At 36.4% G+C, this 19,554-nt stretch overlaps 1 protein-coding gene across 3 annotated transcripts in view; it reads left to right on the top strand.

Moving 5' to 3' along the window:
* Positions 1–19,554, top strand: part of FGF12 (fibroblast growth factor 12) — a 519,345-nt gene that overhangs the window by 325,327 nt on the left and 174,464 nt on the right. For all 3 annotated transcript variants that reach the window (XM_019723113.2, XM_074329539.1, XM_019723105.2), the window contains one exon: positions 9,021–9,124. In XM_019723113.2, the coding sequence (XP_019578672.1) occupies positions 9,021–9,124 (104 nt within the window). The remainder of the gene's footprint in view (positions 1–9,020; positions 9,125–19,554) is intronic.

Genomic DNA, 19,554 nt, shown 5'->3' with positions numbered 1-19,554 from the left:
AGAATAGGTGGGGGGGGGGGCATGTAAGGTAAGATTAGCGGAATTGCATTTCAGATAAGGAGGCACAAAATCACCTATTAGAGAAAGCACCTGCCATGTTGAGGGAAAAATGAGCTGATTAGTTTAGATCAGGGGTGTCCAAACTTTTTTCAACGTTTTTCACCAAGGACCATATATAGTAAAATACACAAACAGCCGGGCCACTCACTTGATGTGAAGTACGTATTGCCTCACCTGGTTTATTTAAGTAAACTAAATATATTTTTAGAATTCGCTGCGGGCCAATTAACAATGGATTGCGGACTGCAGTTGGCCGGCGGGCCGCAGTTTTGACACCCTTGATTTAGATGAAGCAAAGAGATTATGTGGAAGGGTCACAGGACCATATTTTAGAGTGTCTTTACTGACACAGGGGAGTTTAAACTTTATATTTTAGGACATGGGGTACCAATAAAAGTCACTAAGCAATTGCAATTGAGTGACAGGCGAAATGTGGTCCTTTGGAAAAATTTTGTAAGTAGGGATTATAGTAGAGATGAGCTGAAGGAGAGATTTTAAGGTAGAGAATAATAATAACAAAATCATCACTTTATTTTTCAAATTCTTTTCTCCCTCCATTTCTAAAAATAAGTCTTACCACATTTATTTTTATAGATTCACTTAATATTTTTTGGAATGAGCGTGTGTGTGTGTGTGTGTGTGTGTGTGTGTGTGTGTATCATGAGCAGTAAATACAACATTTGAGTGTCAATGTCAACATAATTTGAGTGGAATCATGAATGTTTACTTTGGCTTTTTCACTGACTTGCCACTATTTAAATATAATTGCTCATCAGTATTGTATACATAAGTTTTCAAAAGTGTTTTCTTGTTTTAGTACTTAATGATAATGAAGTGCAAAGCTGTGGTTGAGCGTATTTAAACCATCTCAAGCAAGTATGCTTGTGTTATCTGTGTAATTTTAACTAAGAAGAACTAAAAGGTGGGACATTTTTGCTTGGCTGAAAAATTCCTTTTAAGAATCCCAAATATTATGTATATTTATATATGTATATATACTTCTTTTTTTCATTTTCACTAGAATTTATATTTCTTTTTTCATTTTCTTTTCACTAGAATTTCTCTTATTTCTTAAAAGCAGCAGCAATTTATAGCCTTCTAGCCACCAGAACTAGGCTCACATTCTAGCTCCTCCTTGGTGGACCCTGGCAAAACCACATCCTTGAGATTCAGTACTCTTATCTGTAAAGATGGATGCAGTGTACACATGTGGAGTTATTTTTATTTTCTAATTTAGACTTTTATCACCATGATGGCAGGCACCATGTCTGTGTCTTACACCACTTTATTACAAGTGCCTCACATGATGCCTGAAACAGATGTGATGAATTAATGAATAAGCCTGATAGGCCACAGGGTCCATTTTGGCAACAAAAATGAATGATGGAAGATTGGTGGAAGATGCAAATCTTAAAGCTTCAAAACATGCAGAGTTTTCTTGAAGGATGTTTTTGCCCATGGATCTTACAGGCTGACACCTGTGCTATTCACTGAGTTCTTCAAATGGACAGTGAGACAAGTCTGCTGTGTAAGACAGATTGGCTGCAGAGGATGAGTGATGACAGGCACTTGCTTTCATTGTGATAGTGATATGCTTCGTTTTTCATCTTGAGGGAAAAAGAAGAATCACACTGAATTGACCTGTTAATTATTCACATTTTTGAACATCTCTGAAGTAACATAGGAAAGGTTATATGATAGTACCAGGATTAAAAGCCAATGACAGGATTTCTACCTGAGCTAAGGGAAACATTTTCACTAGCTTTTGTCAAAAAAAGGGATTGTCATGTTGCTCATTTTCACTATGTTGAAAAATCCAGTTTGCTATCAGCCAACGCTTAGAAGAAAAATTTTAAGTCTCTAAGCCCCAAACCGTTAATCAGTTTCATAAATCAGTAAATTCAGTGTCGAAAAGAAATTCAACAGTTGAATTATATTGAGCAATTATTTATAAAATAGGGCATCATACTGAAAGAACCGAATCAACATAGTCTAAAACATGTTGATTTTTATATTCTTTTTATTGCTTTGTTTTAAATACATAGTTGTTTTTGCTTGTTAGATTTTAAATCTATAAGATGAAAAGCATTGCTTCTTTTTCTCCCATGACATTGAAAGAAATTTAAGTTTAAAAATGAGATAATGATGGCCCAGGTTTCCCTATTCCTACCCCCATGTTGAAAGCTCTAGATTTGGAGGTTTATTACCACCACCATCACCATTAATGATAATTTGCATTTTACTTTTATTGTTTAACATTTGTTTTTTAAGTTATCATTTTACTTGATCTTCATTATCTCAGTGAAGCACTCAGAGCAGACCCTAAGAGTCAGTGAGGTTACATTACTTGGAGTCACTAAGGTCACAAAACTGTTAAATGTTAGAAGTAGGGGTCGTGACCCATAACTGTGTCCTCTGGACTAAAGTTCAGTCCTCATCCCTGTCTTGTTTCCTGACTCAAAAGCTATAGAAATAGAGACAATCACAACTTTCCCTTAATTTCTGTAAATAAATGCTGTTTTAGAGAGTTAAATTTAATGACCAAATTGATTAGGCTTCTGTGCAATGCACTTGATTCGATGCATTTGTTTTGCATTGTTTTGTTTCATAATCTTTGAACACCTTTTCATATGACAACAATTTTATAATACATTGTGTAGAAAAAAATAATTCAGTTTTTTCTGTAGCATGATTACTCAAAATCGATCCTTTATTTTTTAAATTTATAATAGTTTATTTTAGCTTCACAGTTCCTAATTGGTAATTGCATATACACATTGAGGATTATTATCAAGTTTTAGAAGTTTTTTGTTGTATTTCAGGACATTTCAAATCCACTACCCACTTGCTCAAGTAAATAATTTTTTCTACTCATTTATACGTTACTGCAATAGTGCTATGTATCCAACCATCACATAGCCTCAGCTGCATGCAGCACCATGTTTCTGTCTCACGTGTCTGGGGTGGTCAGTGAGGCAGCTCTCTGATCTTTTCTGGATTACATATCTAAGGGTAAGCTATCTGTAGTTAATCTAAAATGGCCTTTGTTGGATTACTGAGGCCACTCTTATTTTCTAGGTATTTTACATACTCTTCCTGGGACCAGCAGGTTAGTTTGTGCGCATTCTTCTTAATGCAGTGGCAGAGAGGAAATGCACAAACAGGAATACATGAGTAATTTCTCAAGACTGCTTACATTTGCTAACATCCTATTAGCCAAAGCAAGTCACATTGCTGAGCCCTGTATCAAGGGATAGGGCAGAATATCCTTCCAGAGCATTGCAAATTTATATGGCAAAGTGTGTAGATATCAGGGAGGAATGGAGAATTGGGTGTAGCAATTCATATACTAATTTTTTTACCATTTTCTTCCATTGCTTTTTAAAAAAAATAGCTTTATTGAAGTATAATTGATATACAAAAATGTACATATTTAATGTGTAAAATTTTGTTAGTTTGGACATATTCATATACCCATGAGACCATCACCACAATCAAGGTAATAAACATACTCGTCAGTTCCAAAACTTTCCTCGTTCCCCTTTGCTCTTGAGTGTGTGTGTATGTGTGTGTGTGCGTGCGCGCATGTGTGTTAGGAACACTTAACGTGATATCTGTCTTAACAGATTTTTAAGTGCATAATATAGTATTGTTAACTGTAAGTACTGTGTTGTACAGCATATCTCTAGAACTTAATCATTTTGTATAACTGAAACTTTATATCCATTAAATAACTACCCACTGCCTTCTCCCTAGAGCTTCTAGCAACCTCCATTCTACTTTCTGTGTTCATGAGTTTATTTTAGATACCTCATATAAGTGGAGTAATGCGGCAGTTGTCCTTCTAGAACTTGCTTATTTCACTTAGCATTGTGCCCTTCAGGGGTTTCCATGTTGTTACACAGGACAGGATTTCCCTCATTTTAAATGCTGAATATTATTCTATTATATGTATATACCACATTTTCTTTACGTATACTGGCAATTGAAAATAATGCTGCAGTGAACATAGGAGGGCAGATATGTTCCTGAGATCCTGATTTCAGCTTTTTTAGATATATCCAGTAGAGGGATTTCTAGATCATATGATGGGGGTGGTTCTATTTTTAAGTTTTTGAGGGACTTCCATACTGTTTTTTTATGCTGGCTGCACCATTTTAGCTTCCTGTTGGCAGTGCACAACGGTTCCAGTTTCTCTACGTCCTCAGCAACGCTTGTTATTTTCTGGGTATTTTGTTTCTTTGTTTTTGATTTTGTTTGTTTGTTTGTTTGATAATGCTCAGCCTAACAGACAAGAGGTGATATTTTATTTTGGTTTTGATTTGTGTTTTCTGATGATTCGTGATGTTGAACACTCTTCATGTATCTATTGGCCATTTGGATATCATCTTTGAAAAAATGTCTGTTCAGATATTTTGCCTATTTTTCAATTGGGTTATTTATTTATTTATTTTTGCTATTGACTTGTAGTAATTCCTTATATATTTTGGATATTTATTCCTTTTCAGATGCATGGTTTGCAGATATTTTTCTCCCATTCTTCAGGTTGCCTTTTCATTCTGTTGATTGCTTCCTTTGTTGTGCAGAAGCTTTTTAGCTTGATGTGGTCTCACTTGTCTATTTTTGCTTTTGTTGCCTGTGCTTCTGGTGTCACATCCAAGAAATCATTGCCAAACCAATGACAAGAAGGTTTTCCCCTGTGTTTTCTTCTAGGACTTTTATAGTTTCAGGTTTTATGTTTAGCTCTTTAATTCCTTTTGAGTGGGGTTTTTTTGTTTGTCTGTTTGTGATATAAGATGGTGCCCAACGTCATTTTTTAATGTAGATTTTCAGTTTTTCCAACACTATTTGTTGAAGAAACTGTCTTTTCCCTTCATTACCTTTTTCCATGTGGTTTAATGATAGAGTTTAGTTTATGGATTCCAAGAACACCAACTCAATTATTTTATTTTTCAAAGTATAAGTGTCAGATTTACATAAAGATTTAGAAGGAGGTACTCCTTTTGGAAAGGACAAGATTGAAAAATGTCAAGATTAGATGAGTGGATTCTATTTGGCTTATAATTGTAGTCTTTATTCAGCAAATGTTTACTGGGATCATGGATATAAATAGGATGTATACTGCCCTGATTTTTCTCTCTTTCAATGTGTGTGTGTGTGTGTGTGTGTGTGTGTGTGTTTCGATCTCTGTCTCTGTCTCTCTTCCTCCTTCCCTCTCTCATTATCTCCATATTATACAAGCGTCCTTTAGATGTCTTCCTTCTTTTGGAGAGCTTAAAATCTAGTTGTGATTAGGAGACGAAATGTTTTTTGTTTTTTTTAAGGAAGACAGTTATACGTTGTAAATGTAGTGTAGATCCAGGTGTGTGGCAGCTGGGAAGTGAGAGAAAACACTAGGCATTTGGTATGTCATTTCCAGCATGGCAGGGGTTTCAGTATGAAGATATGAGGAAAATGATGTTCAAAGCACAGGGAGTGAAGTAATCAAAAACATGGAGTTAAAAGGTAAGCGAAGGGAGATCAAATTACTAGAAGCAGTGAATAAACATATTAGAGTGAATAGTACCACGTAGTAGAAATGTATGTTGTGACTATACATAACCTTGAATATCAGGCTAAGCTATTTTAGGTTTTTAATTTTATTTTTATCTTAAAAAACACTTTTATTCCCATGAGAAAACCTAAGTTTCAAGAAATAATGTGTCTTTTTATGATCCTTATAATCAATTGAATATAAGATATGTACATCATTACTGGGATGGAAATTACAGAGACCTACCCTCAAGAGTCTTGCATTTTAGGGATGAGACAGATGCATAAACAAATAACTACGATGCCATGTTCCAAAAGTCACTACAGAGAAATGTCTATGAAATAAACAATTATGGCAAAGGAAACAACTCTCTCTGTAGGGTTTAGATAAGACTCATGAGGTACTTAAATAACATAGGTCTTAAAAGATAAAAAGAATTGACCAACTTTAGAAGTGGGAAAATAGACTTTTCCAAAAGAGAGAACAAAAGAAAAAAAATCCAGCCTAGTTAAAGATCAAGGGGGAACTTAGGAAATGGAAAAAGCTCTATGAAGCTGGTTCATGGTAGATGGGCTGAGTGACAGGGGATAGACTAGAAAGGTGGGTTGGAACCGGGTTGTAATGGACCTTGTGTGCGAGTAAAGACTTTGGATCCATCTAGACAATGAGGAATCAATCAATCACCAGAGGTTGCAAGCAGGGAAATAGTGTAAGTAGATGATACAAGGGACTTAAAGAATGGTGTGGTATTAGGACACTGACTTTGCAGATGGAGAGGAAAAGTTGCGAAGGGCTCCTGTGAGCTAGAGCCAGTGTACTACACTGAAGAAAAATAATAGCTAAGGGTAAGTCATTTTCCACTTCTCGAAATTTTAGGAGGCAGATGCAGACTCTCCCAAAGAGAACAGTTTTTAGCTTTTACCACTAAAAACTCTAGTTCCAAATTGTTTACTGATTTTTTTTTATGGACTTGTTAAATCTCCCAAAGCATACCATCTAAACACCATTATCACCTTACGGTTCATATAAAACTTTCACACATGTTTTTTGTTGTCCCTGCCTTGCATTAGTGGGTTTCTCACTCTCCTCAGATAGGAAAAGCTTTATAGTTGCTTTTATATTTCTGTTTCAGCTAAACACACCATTGTTCTTAGCATTTTTCCCGGGAAATATTTACCTTAGAAACACATGATGCACAATTTTGGATTTCATTACTTTTCTCATAAGAATTGTCATTGAACTTGATCTTTTCCAGTAGTTGCCTTTCTTTACACTGTGTGTTTTACGTTTAGTTCCCACCTCAACTCTGCTTTCATTAGCTATCTGTATTATTTAGGATTAGGGCTGGCTCTGTGCTGCTCAGATTAAAATAACAAGGACTTATTTTTTCCCATGAATGCCAGACCTAGGTAATTGAATGAGGATTGGTCACTGCTCCTGCCAGTCCTTGGGGACCCACCTCCTTCTAGCTCGCCAGCCACCACTCGAGGAAGCCCTTGTTTTCAGCATCTATGATGATGTAGCCACCTTTGCCCTGTTCTCAACTCTTCATCTTACTGCTGTGTCCAAACAGCTGTAAGACGAAGAGTTGAGAACAGGGCAAAGGACACTTGCAAGCTGTTTTTATGGAAGGAGTCTTCACACATACAAAGACCCTTCTGCCTATGTCTTATTGGCCAGTACTGAGCCAATATTCACAGCTAGCTGCAGGGTACGTAGGGAAATTCAGTGGAATCATCTATCACTTTGCAAGTAGATGAGAACAGATATCAGGGGAAATTACATTTAAAAGGGAAGAAGGAGAAAATACGATATTTTGGGCAGGTAACCACATTAGAGTCTTTGTTCAGATGCAGTTTCACCTAGGTTATCGCTCTGAATCGGTTTTGCCTTCTAAAATGTAGGATAATCATTCTGTTCTAAACTCTTCATAGTGTTTGTGGTTGAGGGTTAAATGCAATTATAATATAAATTTGTCAACTGTTTGAAAATTAAGTGTTGTGCGTATATGAAGTATTATTTTTTAAAGTATTAAGTAACTTTCTGAATACAAACTCAATAAATATTACTGGGGTGATATGTCACTTTTTACATCAGACCCTATGCTAACCTTATTTGACATGCAGAAGAATCATGTATTAATGATAAATAACTCTAATATAGAGAGAATACATTTCCTTTTATGAAACACTTTCAAGAACATGATTATGCTTTTGATTCTTCTATCAACGCTGAGCTCTAAGGATTATTATGCATATTTTGCAGACAGGAACACTAAAGCAGACAGGTAAATTGACTGGCTCAAAGCCATGCAGCTTCTGAGTGGTGGGTTTAGAAACTCTGTTGTCTACAAGTCTCACACATTTTTGTAACCTTGTTTCTTGAATCTTTGTATGTCAACTTCTTGTTGCCCATTTGGAAAAGTCTAGATTTCTAAGATTGGAGTGACAGATTCATAGTTATTTATCCCTGCTTTATCTACATGGTGTTCTTTTCCATGTCTCCTCCATCTGAATTAAATCTTCTAACCTGCCAGCCCTTTCCCATCCACACACATTACCCTGAAGAACCACCTAATACACTGCCCCACTAAAATGTCCTTCTGTCCTTGGCTCACTCAACTTTTGCCCTTTCTTTAAGTGTCAGCTCAGGTCCCATCTTCTGTGTAAGACATTTCCTGATTTCAGGCCACACAGATCTTCCATTTTCCTGAACTTCTGCAACATAGAGACTATATATAGAATGCATATATTAAATTTAATTATAGAAATAAATTATACACTGTATCAGATTATTCCATATGTCTTAGCTTTCTCTCCCCAACTAGACTCTAAGGTCTTGTACTTCTTAAGTTATTTCAGTAACACAAGGACAGTGGTAAGAACATAGGAAGAACTTCTGGCATATGTTACAGAGATCATACTGTATTATTATTATGACTATAAATATGTTCTATTGAAAACATTTTTGGTTCAAAATATTTGTTAGAAAAATTTTTTTATATGACGCCGTTTGTGTTCATTTTGTGGAGCAGAGATCTTGGACTCTCAGATCCAGGTGGGGCCCTTAGAAACCTTCTAATGTAACCCCTTTATTACAGATGAGCTTATGTGGTTTACCTGAAACCACGTAAGTAATTTGTGATGGTGCAGAGACAAGACATCAGTTCTCTCCACCTTTAGACATTCATTCATGTAATCTTCCCTTCCCTTCCTTTCCCTTCCCTTCCTTTCCCTTCCCTTCCCTTCCCTTCCCTTCCTTTCCCTTCTCTTCCCTTCGTTTCCCTTCTCTTCCCCTTTCTCTCTCCCTCCCTTCCTCCCTAATTTCAATTTATAGTTTTTAATTCTCAAAAGAGTCATTTTAAGAAACAAGATGATTTATTCAAAACGACGCTGATCCTTTCCCCTGTGTCTTTTTTCCTCTTTAGCCCTCTTCAATCTAATTCCCGTTGGCCTGCGTGTGGTGGCCATCCAAGGGGTGAAGGCCAGCCTCTATGTGGCCATGAATGCTGAAGGCTATCTCTACAGCTCAGTAAGTGCCTTAGTGTGTGTGCGTGTGTGTGCGCGTGTGTGTGTAAACAGACATTGGAGTAGCCATTATTTTAAGAAAGAAAATTGGAAGTTGAAGTAATTTTATATTTTCTGAACCAGTATATAGGGGTTATTATGAAGATTTATAACTTATAATGTTAAAGATGATATTCTGTTGAGAAAAAGCTTATGACTCTCCATGTGATATAAATTCCCATTGTCCATCACCACTTCTACAAGATAATCTATTTTTTGAATTTTACCTTTAATTCAAGGGATAAGACATTTTTCCTTTCTCCTGTTACCTCTCCTTCAAGCAGATGGGATGGTTTAGGAAGCTAAATTCTTCAGTTTGTCTGTGAGTCTTTTCTGTCTTATTACATTGGAAGAACTTTTCAAAATGGATTATGCTTTTGCTGTATTTAATAAAATCTGTATAGTAACTAATATGTCACATTCCTGGGGTAACTGTGTTGAAAGCAATGTGAATTTATGAAATGAGCTCTGGATTAGGGGCTGGGATATTTTAGTTTTATTTGCATTTCAGTTAATATGTAGATATCCCTTTGGGGAAGTCACCTCCCCTCTTGCGTTTACTTTTTGGACCTTTAAAATGAGGGTGTTGTTTAACATCTCTTTTAAATCTAAACCTGATAAAATTAGGTGCCATCAGTGGGTATATTATCATACTGACATATTTTAAAGTAGTTAATTCTATGCTGATGCCTGTTGCATTCTCAAGATAATTCATGCATTGAGAGAACATGGCTGCAGTGAATCTTGTGTACATATATTTTCTGTTCTCTCATAAGGGAGTTGTCTCTTGTAGTTCATGAAGAAATAGCCCTAAAAATCATAGTTACAGATGTCTACCTTTACTTTCTATGTTCTCAGTAAATAACACAAGGCTATTCAGAAGTTCACGTATTCCTACTAGATTCTAAATTAGTTACCGAATAACTTCTGTTATACTCTTTCAATATTCAGTTAACCGAATTTCTGGTATACTATGCCAGTAACACATCTGTCATTCATGTTAGAATTCCTAAAGTTACTGTTTTACTCTTGAACATATTCAAATCTAAATATGAATTTGTATACTAGATGTGTACATAGACAATTTTCAACAGTTCTTACTGAAAATAATACTTAAAGGTAAATACATTTTGGGGAAAACAATGGGCTTTCATCTTTAGTGTGTCATAATTCTAACAGTTCTTAATGCACAGTTATTGTGAGCCTATGTTTTAAATGTAAGAATTAAAATAAGAAAAAGATCGTTTTTATTTTGAGTAATTCTAGCTTGTTAAACTTTTTTAAAAATTTGAATGTACTATCAACTAAAACATGGAGATGATTTTAGGATAGTATTGATTTAAGGATTTCATCAGTCATCAGGTAAACAGCTAAAGGTGGAGTATATTACATTTATATTTAGAAGGTCATTGTTGACTTTTCTTTAAAAATTTATACTTCAGATTGTAATTCCACAAAAACGGTAGAGCTCACATCTTTGGACTAGAGTTGGTTTGCAAAGGTCTGGGAAGAAGGAAAACACAAAAAGTCTGGCAGTGGTGTTGTAAGCGTGTGACAGTTGTGTAGAAGGGCAAGCGTGTGTGTGTGTGTGTGTGTGTGTGTATGTGTGTGTAACAGAGGTGGGGAGGTGTCACCGTGTTGGATGCAACCCCAAAGTTCCTGGGAGAGGAGCCTGGGTGTTCAGTGTGAGATGACTGAACCTCATACTCCACAACATTTTCAGAGATGTGTGCCTTGAGCCCATAGGAAGAGGTTTTAAGATATTCTTGATGAGAGAATTTTACTGTAGATGCTTTTTTGTAAAGGAGCTAACACCTTAGTAAAGCCAGTAGACACTTGTTTAGTTACCTGTTTTGGGTCCCTAGCTTTTTCAGTTTTCCTCTTCACTTAAATCAAACCTACCTCGTACCAAAATCACAACGCTTTTCCCTCTTTATGGTCGCACAAGGCTACTGGGAACAATTTTCCTTTAATTATAAGCATGGCATCCTGACATAGATCATCCGGGTTCCTCCTTTCAAAATCACTCTCTTTCTAGATAGGACTATAGGAATAAATGCTGGGTTTTAATTTTAAACAGTGGTCATAGGCCTGAAGATTCTGTTACAAGACTAAAGGGGGCCAATGTTGGGGAGGCAGACCTGAGAAAGAATTGGGTGTCAAGGCTTCATCACACCTCCTACTGCTACTGTGTGGTATGCCTCAGTAGGAGAGCACGGCACAGCCAAGAGCCTTGTAGTGAGTTAAAAACAGGCTGTTAACAGAAGGTTTCCTGAGGTGTTTTGGTATATATTAAGTTTTGAAGTTATTTGCAAAGCAATTTCCTACTTTATGTGAAACATATAGTTGGACACACCAATAAGGGCCATAACTGGAGTATATGAGGGGAAGAAGTGGGAGAAGGGTGTGTGGCTGAGGGCAAACCCAAGCGGTGCTAAAGAAGCAAACGTAGCATCCAAGAGAAATTCACAAGTGGTATCATTTATCTGGTGTTGCTTACCTGGTTTTTATTCATATTTAAGCCAGAAATGAATTCCCTTGTTCCTTCTGACCCCCTCCTACCGCCCCCACCACCACCAGGAGAGAAGAGAGTGGTAAAGACAGAGTGACTGTCAGGTAGCACCGAGCTAAAATTTTAGGGTCCATTCTGAAAATCTATATTGTAACAGGTGAGTTTAATTCATATGTATTTAATGAGATTGTGGACTCATTTGGATTTGTTTTTACCATTGTAGTTTATGTACCTTTTTGCTTCTATATTCTTTTTTTATTTCCTTGCATTATTGAAACATTTTATTTTTTCTTGTTTTTTAATTTTTATTAAATTTATTGGGGTGACACTGGTTAGTAGAATTATACAGGATTCAAATGTACAATTCTATAACACATCACCTGTATATTGCATTGTGTGTTCACCACCCAGAGTTGGTTCTCCTTTCATCAGCATATATTTGAACACCTTTACCCTCTTCTACTCCCCCCACCCCTTACTCTCTGGTAACCACTAAACTGTTGTCTGTGTCTATGATTTTTTGTTTGTTTGTTGATTTCAGTTTTATATTCCACATATGAGTGAAGTCATTTGGGGCTCAACTTTTTCTGTGTGACTTATTTCACTTTTGAGATTATCTTGCTAAGTGAAATAAGTTAGACAAAAACCTTTTTTCTGATCTATTTTTATTGATCTGTTTGTAAATGTAGGTTATAATTCTATTCCTTTAGTGATTTGCCCTTTTTTCAAAAAAAAGAATACATACGTAAGTATATAGTTTGCTAAATATTTTTCGTGTTCTGCCCTCCTTCCAAACAGCTGATAGATCTGAAAACGTTTTCTGGCTTGGTAAACACCTCCATTCACCCTTATTTGCAAATTGATTTCTATGCATATAGTTTTTGTTTTTGTGTGTATGTATTAAATTTGGCCCCTCTGAGGTTTTTTTCTTTTTTTTTCCTAAATGAAATCTTTGTTTTGTGTGTGAGGGTCTGTAGATGGTGATTTCACTTTGTCCCGGTATCTGTGAAAATGCCTTTCTTTGACTTTCATTCTTCAATTGCAGTTCAGATAGTTATACAGTTGTAAGAAGATCAGTATTTTTCCCCAGCGCTTTTATATTGCATTGTCTTCTGACATCTGTTGTTGACTGTGAAAAGTTTGGTGTCAGTTTAATATTCTTTTCTTTGTAGGTAATCTATAGGATATTTTTCTCTTTATAAGTCATGTTCTACAAGTTAACTATAGTGTCTAGTTTTGAATCATTCTCATCTTATTAGGAATTCAGAATTCCTTTTTAATTCAAACAATCATAATTCTTAAATTCTGGAAATTTTAAACTCTTAACACACATACATTTCATTTATATATGATGTTTTCCAGTCTCTGACAGTACTTAAATAACTTTCATTAGAAATTTTCAAATTTATCTACTCTAAAATTCATACCATCTAGTTTGTGATTTCAATATATTTTTCACTTTTGGATGTCTGTTAGTTTCCATTTAATATTCACTTGTTCCTGATTTACTTCTTTCTGTTTTTACTACCTGACTCTTTTCACAAAAAGTCCTTAACCCATTTTTCTCTCTGAGCATTATTATAATAGTTTGTCATGCTTTTCCATAAGGTTAATTTCTTTTGTAATGAATTCATGTTTCAATTGTGGATTTTGTTGGCTGCCATTTTTAGAAATGGATTTAAATTATATTAGAATTTAAAATGAGTTCTTCATGTGTTCGGAATTTTGATCTGCAGGCTCATTTCTCTCCCTCTCTTCCTCTCTCACATCTACATCTTCCTCTGAGGTCTGCCCTCTCTTTCTAGCAATTTTTTGGTTGTCTCTATCCAGTCTCCTTCGGCCCTCGTTTGGAGTAGGATCTTGAGTCATCTCAAGGTTCCTGTCCTGGGGTAACACTGGGATTAGGGAAGGAGGCCTAGGCTAGGGGGTGGCATGGTTTAGTTTCTCTCATTGTGAAGCTACGCCTATCATTGCATCTTGCCTAAAATAGTAGCAGTATTTTTCAAATTTCAGCCTTTTGAGAACTGGAGCAGGAAAACTATCCCAGCCCTTGTTACGGCCAGGTAGCCTGGTTCTGGCCCTCGATCCTGCAGAGGGCTTTTATTCCTGTTGACCTGAGAAGAGCAGAACTCAGGGTGACATGGCCTCCTTCAGTAACTGAAGACCAATAGGCCTACGCTGTGACCTGCTCAGTGCTTGGTGTTTCCATCCAATATGGGTGCTTAGCTTTCTTTGATCCTGGCTATGTCATTTAGGCCTTATATTTTTATATTTTACTCATCCTTGCTATCTGTTTGGAGCTAAGTCAGTGCATTATAGTCTGAACTCATGCCCCTTTTCCCCTCTTTTATATTTTTTATTGTGGTAAAAAACACATAGCATAAAATTTACCATCTTAATCATTTTTAAGTGTATATTACAGTCACGTAAACTATATGAACATTGGTATCCAACAGGCCTCTAGAAATTTTTCATCTAGCAAAACTGAAACTCTATACCCATTGAACAACAGCTTCCCTTTTCCCTTCCCCTCAGACTCACAAATACCATTCTACTGCTATCTGTTTCTGAGTTTGACTACTTCAGATAGCTCATATAAGTGGAACTATGCAGTAGTTATCTTTTTATGACTAGTTTATTTCACTTAGCATCATGTCTTCAAGGTTCATCCAGTTGTAACATATGGCAGAATTTCCTCCGTTTTAAAAGCTAAATAACATTCCATTGCATGTGTATACCACATTTTCTTCACTCATTTGTTGATGGACATTTAGATTATTTTCATATCTTCACTATTGTGAATCATACTGAAATAAACATGAATGTGCAAATATCTCTTTGAGATCCTGTTTTCAATTGTTTTGGATATATAATGAGAAGTGGAATTGCTAGATTACATGGTAGTTCTATATTTAATTACTTGAGAAACCTTCATACTGTTTTCCATAGCAGGTACATCATTTCGCATTCCCCCTGATAGTATACAAGTGTTGCAATTTCTCTATATCCTCACCAACACGTTTTGTTTAATTTAATTTAATTTTATTTTATTATTTCATTTTGTTTCATTTCATTTTTTTATAGTGGTCATCCTAACAGGTATGAAGTAGTATTTCATTGTGGTTTTAATTTGAGTTTCCCCAGGATTAGTGATGCTGAGCGCTTTTTCTTGTACGTGTTCACCATTTGTATGTCTTCTTTGGAGAAATGTCTGTTCAAGTCCTTGGCTGATTTTTTAAATTTTTTTTTTTGCTATCGAGTTGTAGGAGTTCTTTATATACTCATATTCTGAATATTAACTCCTTATCAGATATATGATTTGAAAATATTTGCTATTCTGTAGGTTTCCTGTTTACTCTGTTGATTGTTTCCTTTGCCATGCAGAAGCTTTTTAGTTTCATGCAGTCCCACTTGTTTATTTTTGCTTTTGTTGCCTGTGTCATATCTAAGAAATCACTGTTCAATTTAATACAGAGTGAATGTGGCAGTTACAAAAAAATACCTTCATTTGTTGGACCTGCATACTTAACTGTTTTGGGATGCAATTGTTTTTTATTGAGTTTCAAATATAAAACTGCTGCAGTCACATCACAATATTCAGTGGCAAAATCTTGTTAGTTACTGTCATTCCCATTCCTTTTCATTTAGAAGAATAAAGTTGTAGGTGACTCTGAACAGCAGCAGAGGCAGAGTTGGAGGCTTCCTCTTAGGGCCTGCTGCACTGTCCCAGCTTCTTGCCCCCTCTGCTCCACTCCACTCCACTCCACTCAAAAGATCTCGATGACTCTCTAAGAAGGGAAGCGAAAGAAACCAACAAGTTAGGGGACATAACAGAGGAAGCTGGCGAGGTGAGAAAGGAGGTGTGGGGAGAAGCCTGGCAGAGCAAGACTAGGCTTACATGCTAGATTTAACAATACCATTTATGTCTTCTATTTGTGTAAATAAGCCTTATTTTTCCTAACATTCTACCCATTGTAATCATTCAATGTTTATTACATAAAAACATATAACATAAGGTCACAAATGTAAATGTGCTTTGTGATATATAAAGTAGTATGAAATATACGTTACTACTGTAAAGATATAATGTTTTAGAGGAAAAATATTGCTAAGACTCCATTTAATGTATCACAGTGAAGTTCATCTCACACTTCTATGTCTTTTTCTAGGAGTTTTACATTTTCAGGTCCTGCTTTTACCTATTTTGAGTTAATTTTCATGTATGACATAACGTAAGGGTCCAGCGTTATATGCTTGCATATAAATTTCCAGTTTTCCCATTGTGTACTCTTGCTATCCTTGTTGAAGAGCATTTTACCGTGTACACGTGAGTTTATTTCTGAGCTCCCTGTTTCATTCATCTGTATGTGTGTCTTTATGTTAGTACCACATTCATTTGGTTACTGTATGTTTGTAATATGTTTTGAAATCAGGAAGTGTGAGGCCTCCAGCTTTGGTTTTTTTATCAAGATTGTTTTGGTTATTCACAATCCTTTGAGATTCCATGTGAATTTTTTTTTTCTGCAAAAATGCCATTGGGATTTTTATAGGCGTTGCATTGAATCTATACCTTGTTTTGCATAGTATGGACATTCTAACAATATTAAGTCTTCCAGTCCATGAACACAAGAAGTCTTTCCATTTATTTGTTTCTTTAATTTCTTTCAGCAATGTTTTGTAGTATTCAGTATATAAGTCTTTTGACCGATTGGTTAAGTTTATACTCATTATGCCTTTTTGAAAGGAAGTCTACAATAATTTTTTATGGCATGAAATAATACTTTTAAAATAAATATAGTGAAAGTTCTAGAGGGTATCACTTTCCTAAACAAGAGCTCACTAATGTTAGAAACTTCTGTTCCTGAAACACCTTCTTCAGTAGTTCAAGAAATACTGCTATGTCTCACAATCTCTAAGACAGATTTTCCTACAAATTTTACCTTATTCACTCAGTACCTTTAATTTTTTAATTTTTACTATTTTACCAGTTCTAACTGACTTTACATTTAATATCCTTTGATGTTTCATTCTTTTTGAAGTTTATACATTTTGAAAAAGCTTGTAAAACCATCTAAATTTTCTCAAATTATTGTAGTGCTTAAAGGTACTTGAGTGAAAATGGAGGCGGCATCTTTTCATCATCTACAGAGAGGGTAGAGCATGAATGAATCTCCTCTTTCTATCATCCTCTGTAAATTTACTATAAAATTGGTATTTACTAAAAGATTGGTATCTTTTTATACTTAAGTAGTTTGAACTGAACCTTATATACATAAAACAATTGCAGAGAAGCATTGTGTGGTATAAAGTTATAAAACTAGATTATTTTCAAACTGTCATTAAAAAATTGGTAATAATATGACAGAATATGGTTGGGTTTAGTTTTTTGATCCAATCTGCTACTCTGTGGTTTTTTATTGATGAGTTCAGCCCATTTACATTTAGGGTGATTATTGATATGTGAGGATTTCCTATCATTCTATCTTTAGTTTTCTGGTAAGACTGTGTCTCCATTGTTTCTTTGCCTTTTGTTGTTGTCTGTTATTTCTGTGTGGTGGTAGTCTATGATGTTTCCCTCTGTTTCTTCTTTTATTACAGTATATATTTCTGTTCTGGATTTTTTTTTGAGTGGTTACCCATAAATTTATGTAAAAGAAAGTTTGATATTTAGAGTATTCCATTTTCTTCAGCACGCTTACTTTCTCCATTCCCATATTCCGGTTCAGGCCTTTACTCTCCCCCTTTTTATGTTTTGGTTGCCACAAATTGTCCCTGTTGATGGTGGTCGAATAGCCTCCTTTAGTATTTCTTGTAGTGCAGATTGTGTATTAGAAAATTCCCTCAGCTTCTGTATGTCAGGAAATGTCTTTATTCCTCCTTCATACCTAAGGATATCTTTGCTGGGTATGTTATTCTTGGCTCATGATTTCTCTCTTTCAATATTTTGAATATTTGGTTCCACTCCGTACTGGCTTGTAGAGTTTCTGCTGAAAAATCTGATGATAATCTAATGGGCTTTCCTTTGTAGGTTGCTATCTTCTTTTCTCTGGCTGCCTTGAGGATTCTTTCTTTGTCGTTGATTTTTGACAGCTTCAATACAATGTGCCTTGGAGAAGGTCTGTTGGGGTTGAGGTAATTAGGTATTCTATTTGCTTCTTGGATTCGAGTATCCAGTTCTTTCCATAAGTTTGGGAAGTTCTTATTGACTATTTGTTTGAATATACTCTGGGTTCCCCTCTCTCTTTCTTCCCCTTCTAATATGCCCATTATTCTTATATTGCTCTTTCTAATGGAGTCAGAAAGTTCTTGTAGAGTTCTTTCATTTTTTTTAAGTCTCTTTCTTCTTTCCTCCATGTCATTTCCAGGTTTCTATCTTCGATGTCACAGATTCTGTCCTCCATCTGGTCAACACTACTACCTAAGCTGGCTATTTCATTCCTCATTTCTTTTATTGAGTTAATCTCCAGAAATTCTATTTGGTTCTTTTTTAAATCTCAATCTCTTTGGTAAAATGTTCATGTTGTTCTTTGATTGTGTTTCTGAATTCATTAAACTGCCTTTCTGTGTTTTCTTGCATCTCGTTGAGTTTTTTCAGAACTGCAATCTTGAATTTTCTGTCATGTAAGTCACATATTTCCATATCTTTCAGTTCATTTTCTGGAGACTTTTCACTTTCTTTATGAGCTGTCTTGTTGTGTTGGTTTTTCATGGCAATTAATGATTTATGATTTCTCTTCCTGGATATCTACAGGAATGGGTTCTGCAACAGGTTGATAGGAATAGGTCTTTCTTTTGTTTTCCAGTATATATTGATAGAATGTTTTATTTTCTCTCTGCCTGCAGCCATTTTTCCTCTCTCATACTGTAGAATTATGTTTTCTCTGCACTATTCCAGCTTCTCACACAATGAGGGGATTCCCTGGAAGGTGGGCTTCTCCTCTGTTAACAATTCACCTGGGTCATAGGGCTCCATGTCCGTGTGGGGATGTGGAGAGCTTTTGACGTTCCAGAGCTCTTCCTGCACCAGATTCAGAGCCCGTATGTTTCAGCAGTTCTGTTTACTCCTGCAGGGATCCACCCAGATAGGTGGGGACAGGGGTGGGGTGGGTTGTGAGAGATGGTCTAGAGCAATGGCGGTGACTACCACCGCAGCCAGTCCTGCTTCCACAGCTCCCTCTCCTTTGCGGGAACTAGTTTGGCTGAGAATCTGTGTCTATGGACCACAGTTCTCAGAACAGCAAATATTCTGTTCTTGTGATCTGACATTGCTACTTTCCACTTCTAGCACCTGGCAGGTGGGGGCGGGGCGAGCTCTGGGAAGGTAGGGAGGGGTCGGCTAGTCTCAGTGCCTAAGGCTTCCGTTCTCTGCTCAGCAGTGAGGGCTTAAACCACCATTTTCAGCCTTCTTCCCTCAGTCTTTGCTCCGAGGTCTCTGCCGTGAGCATTGGGTTCAGCCGTGTTATATGCTGTCCCCTCAGCCCTGTGGGCTGTAAACGGAGCCCTAGCAGTCCGAGTTCTTCCCTCTCCTGCACCTGTAGTAGTTCCGGGATGCAGCGAGCTCGGAGCACTGAGCTATCTCTGCTTCCTGACCCCCCGCGGCCCCGTCTCCCCACTTCTCCCTTCCCTCCTCCCCTGCTCCTGCAATTTGCCCACCTTTAGGTGAATTCAGTAGTGAGACTCTTTGTTTTGCCTGTCTGCTGTGCAGGGAGTCCTTTGTGGAGTTATAACTGTTTAATTTGTTATAAATTCCAGGGGAGATTTCCAGAGGCTGACCTCACGCCGCCATTTTGATGATGTCCAAAAAGTAATTAGGTTTAGATGAGGTCATGAGCATGACACCCCCATAATGGGATTCCTGCCTTTATAAGAAGAGGAAGAGAGAA

Source organism: Rhinolophus sinicus, linkage group LG01, assembly GCF_036562045.2.
Source record: "Rhinolophus sinicus isolate RSC01 linkage group LG01, ASM3656204v1, whole genome shotgun sequence".
NCBI lineage: Eukaryota > Metazoa > Chordata > Mammalia > Chiroptera > Rhinolophidae > Rhinolophus > Rhinolophus sinicus.
The sequence above is the reverse complement of the archived record's forward strand: the minus strand, read 5'-3'. Positions and strand labels throughout refer to the sequence as shown.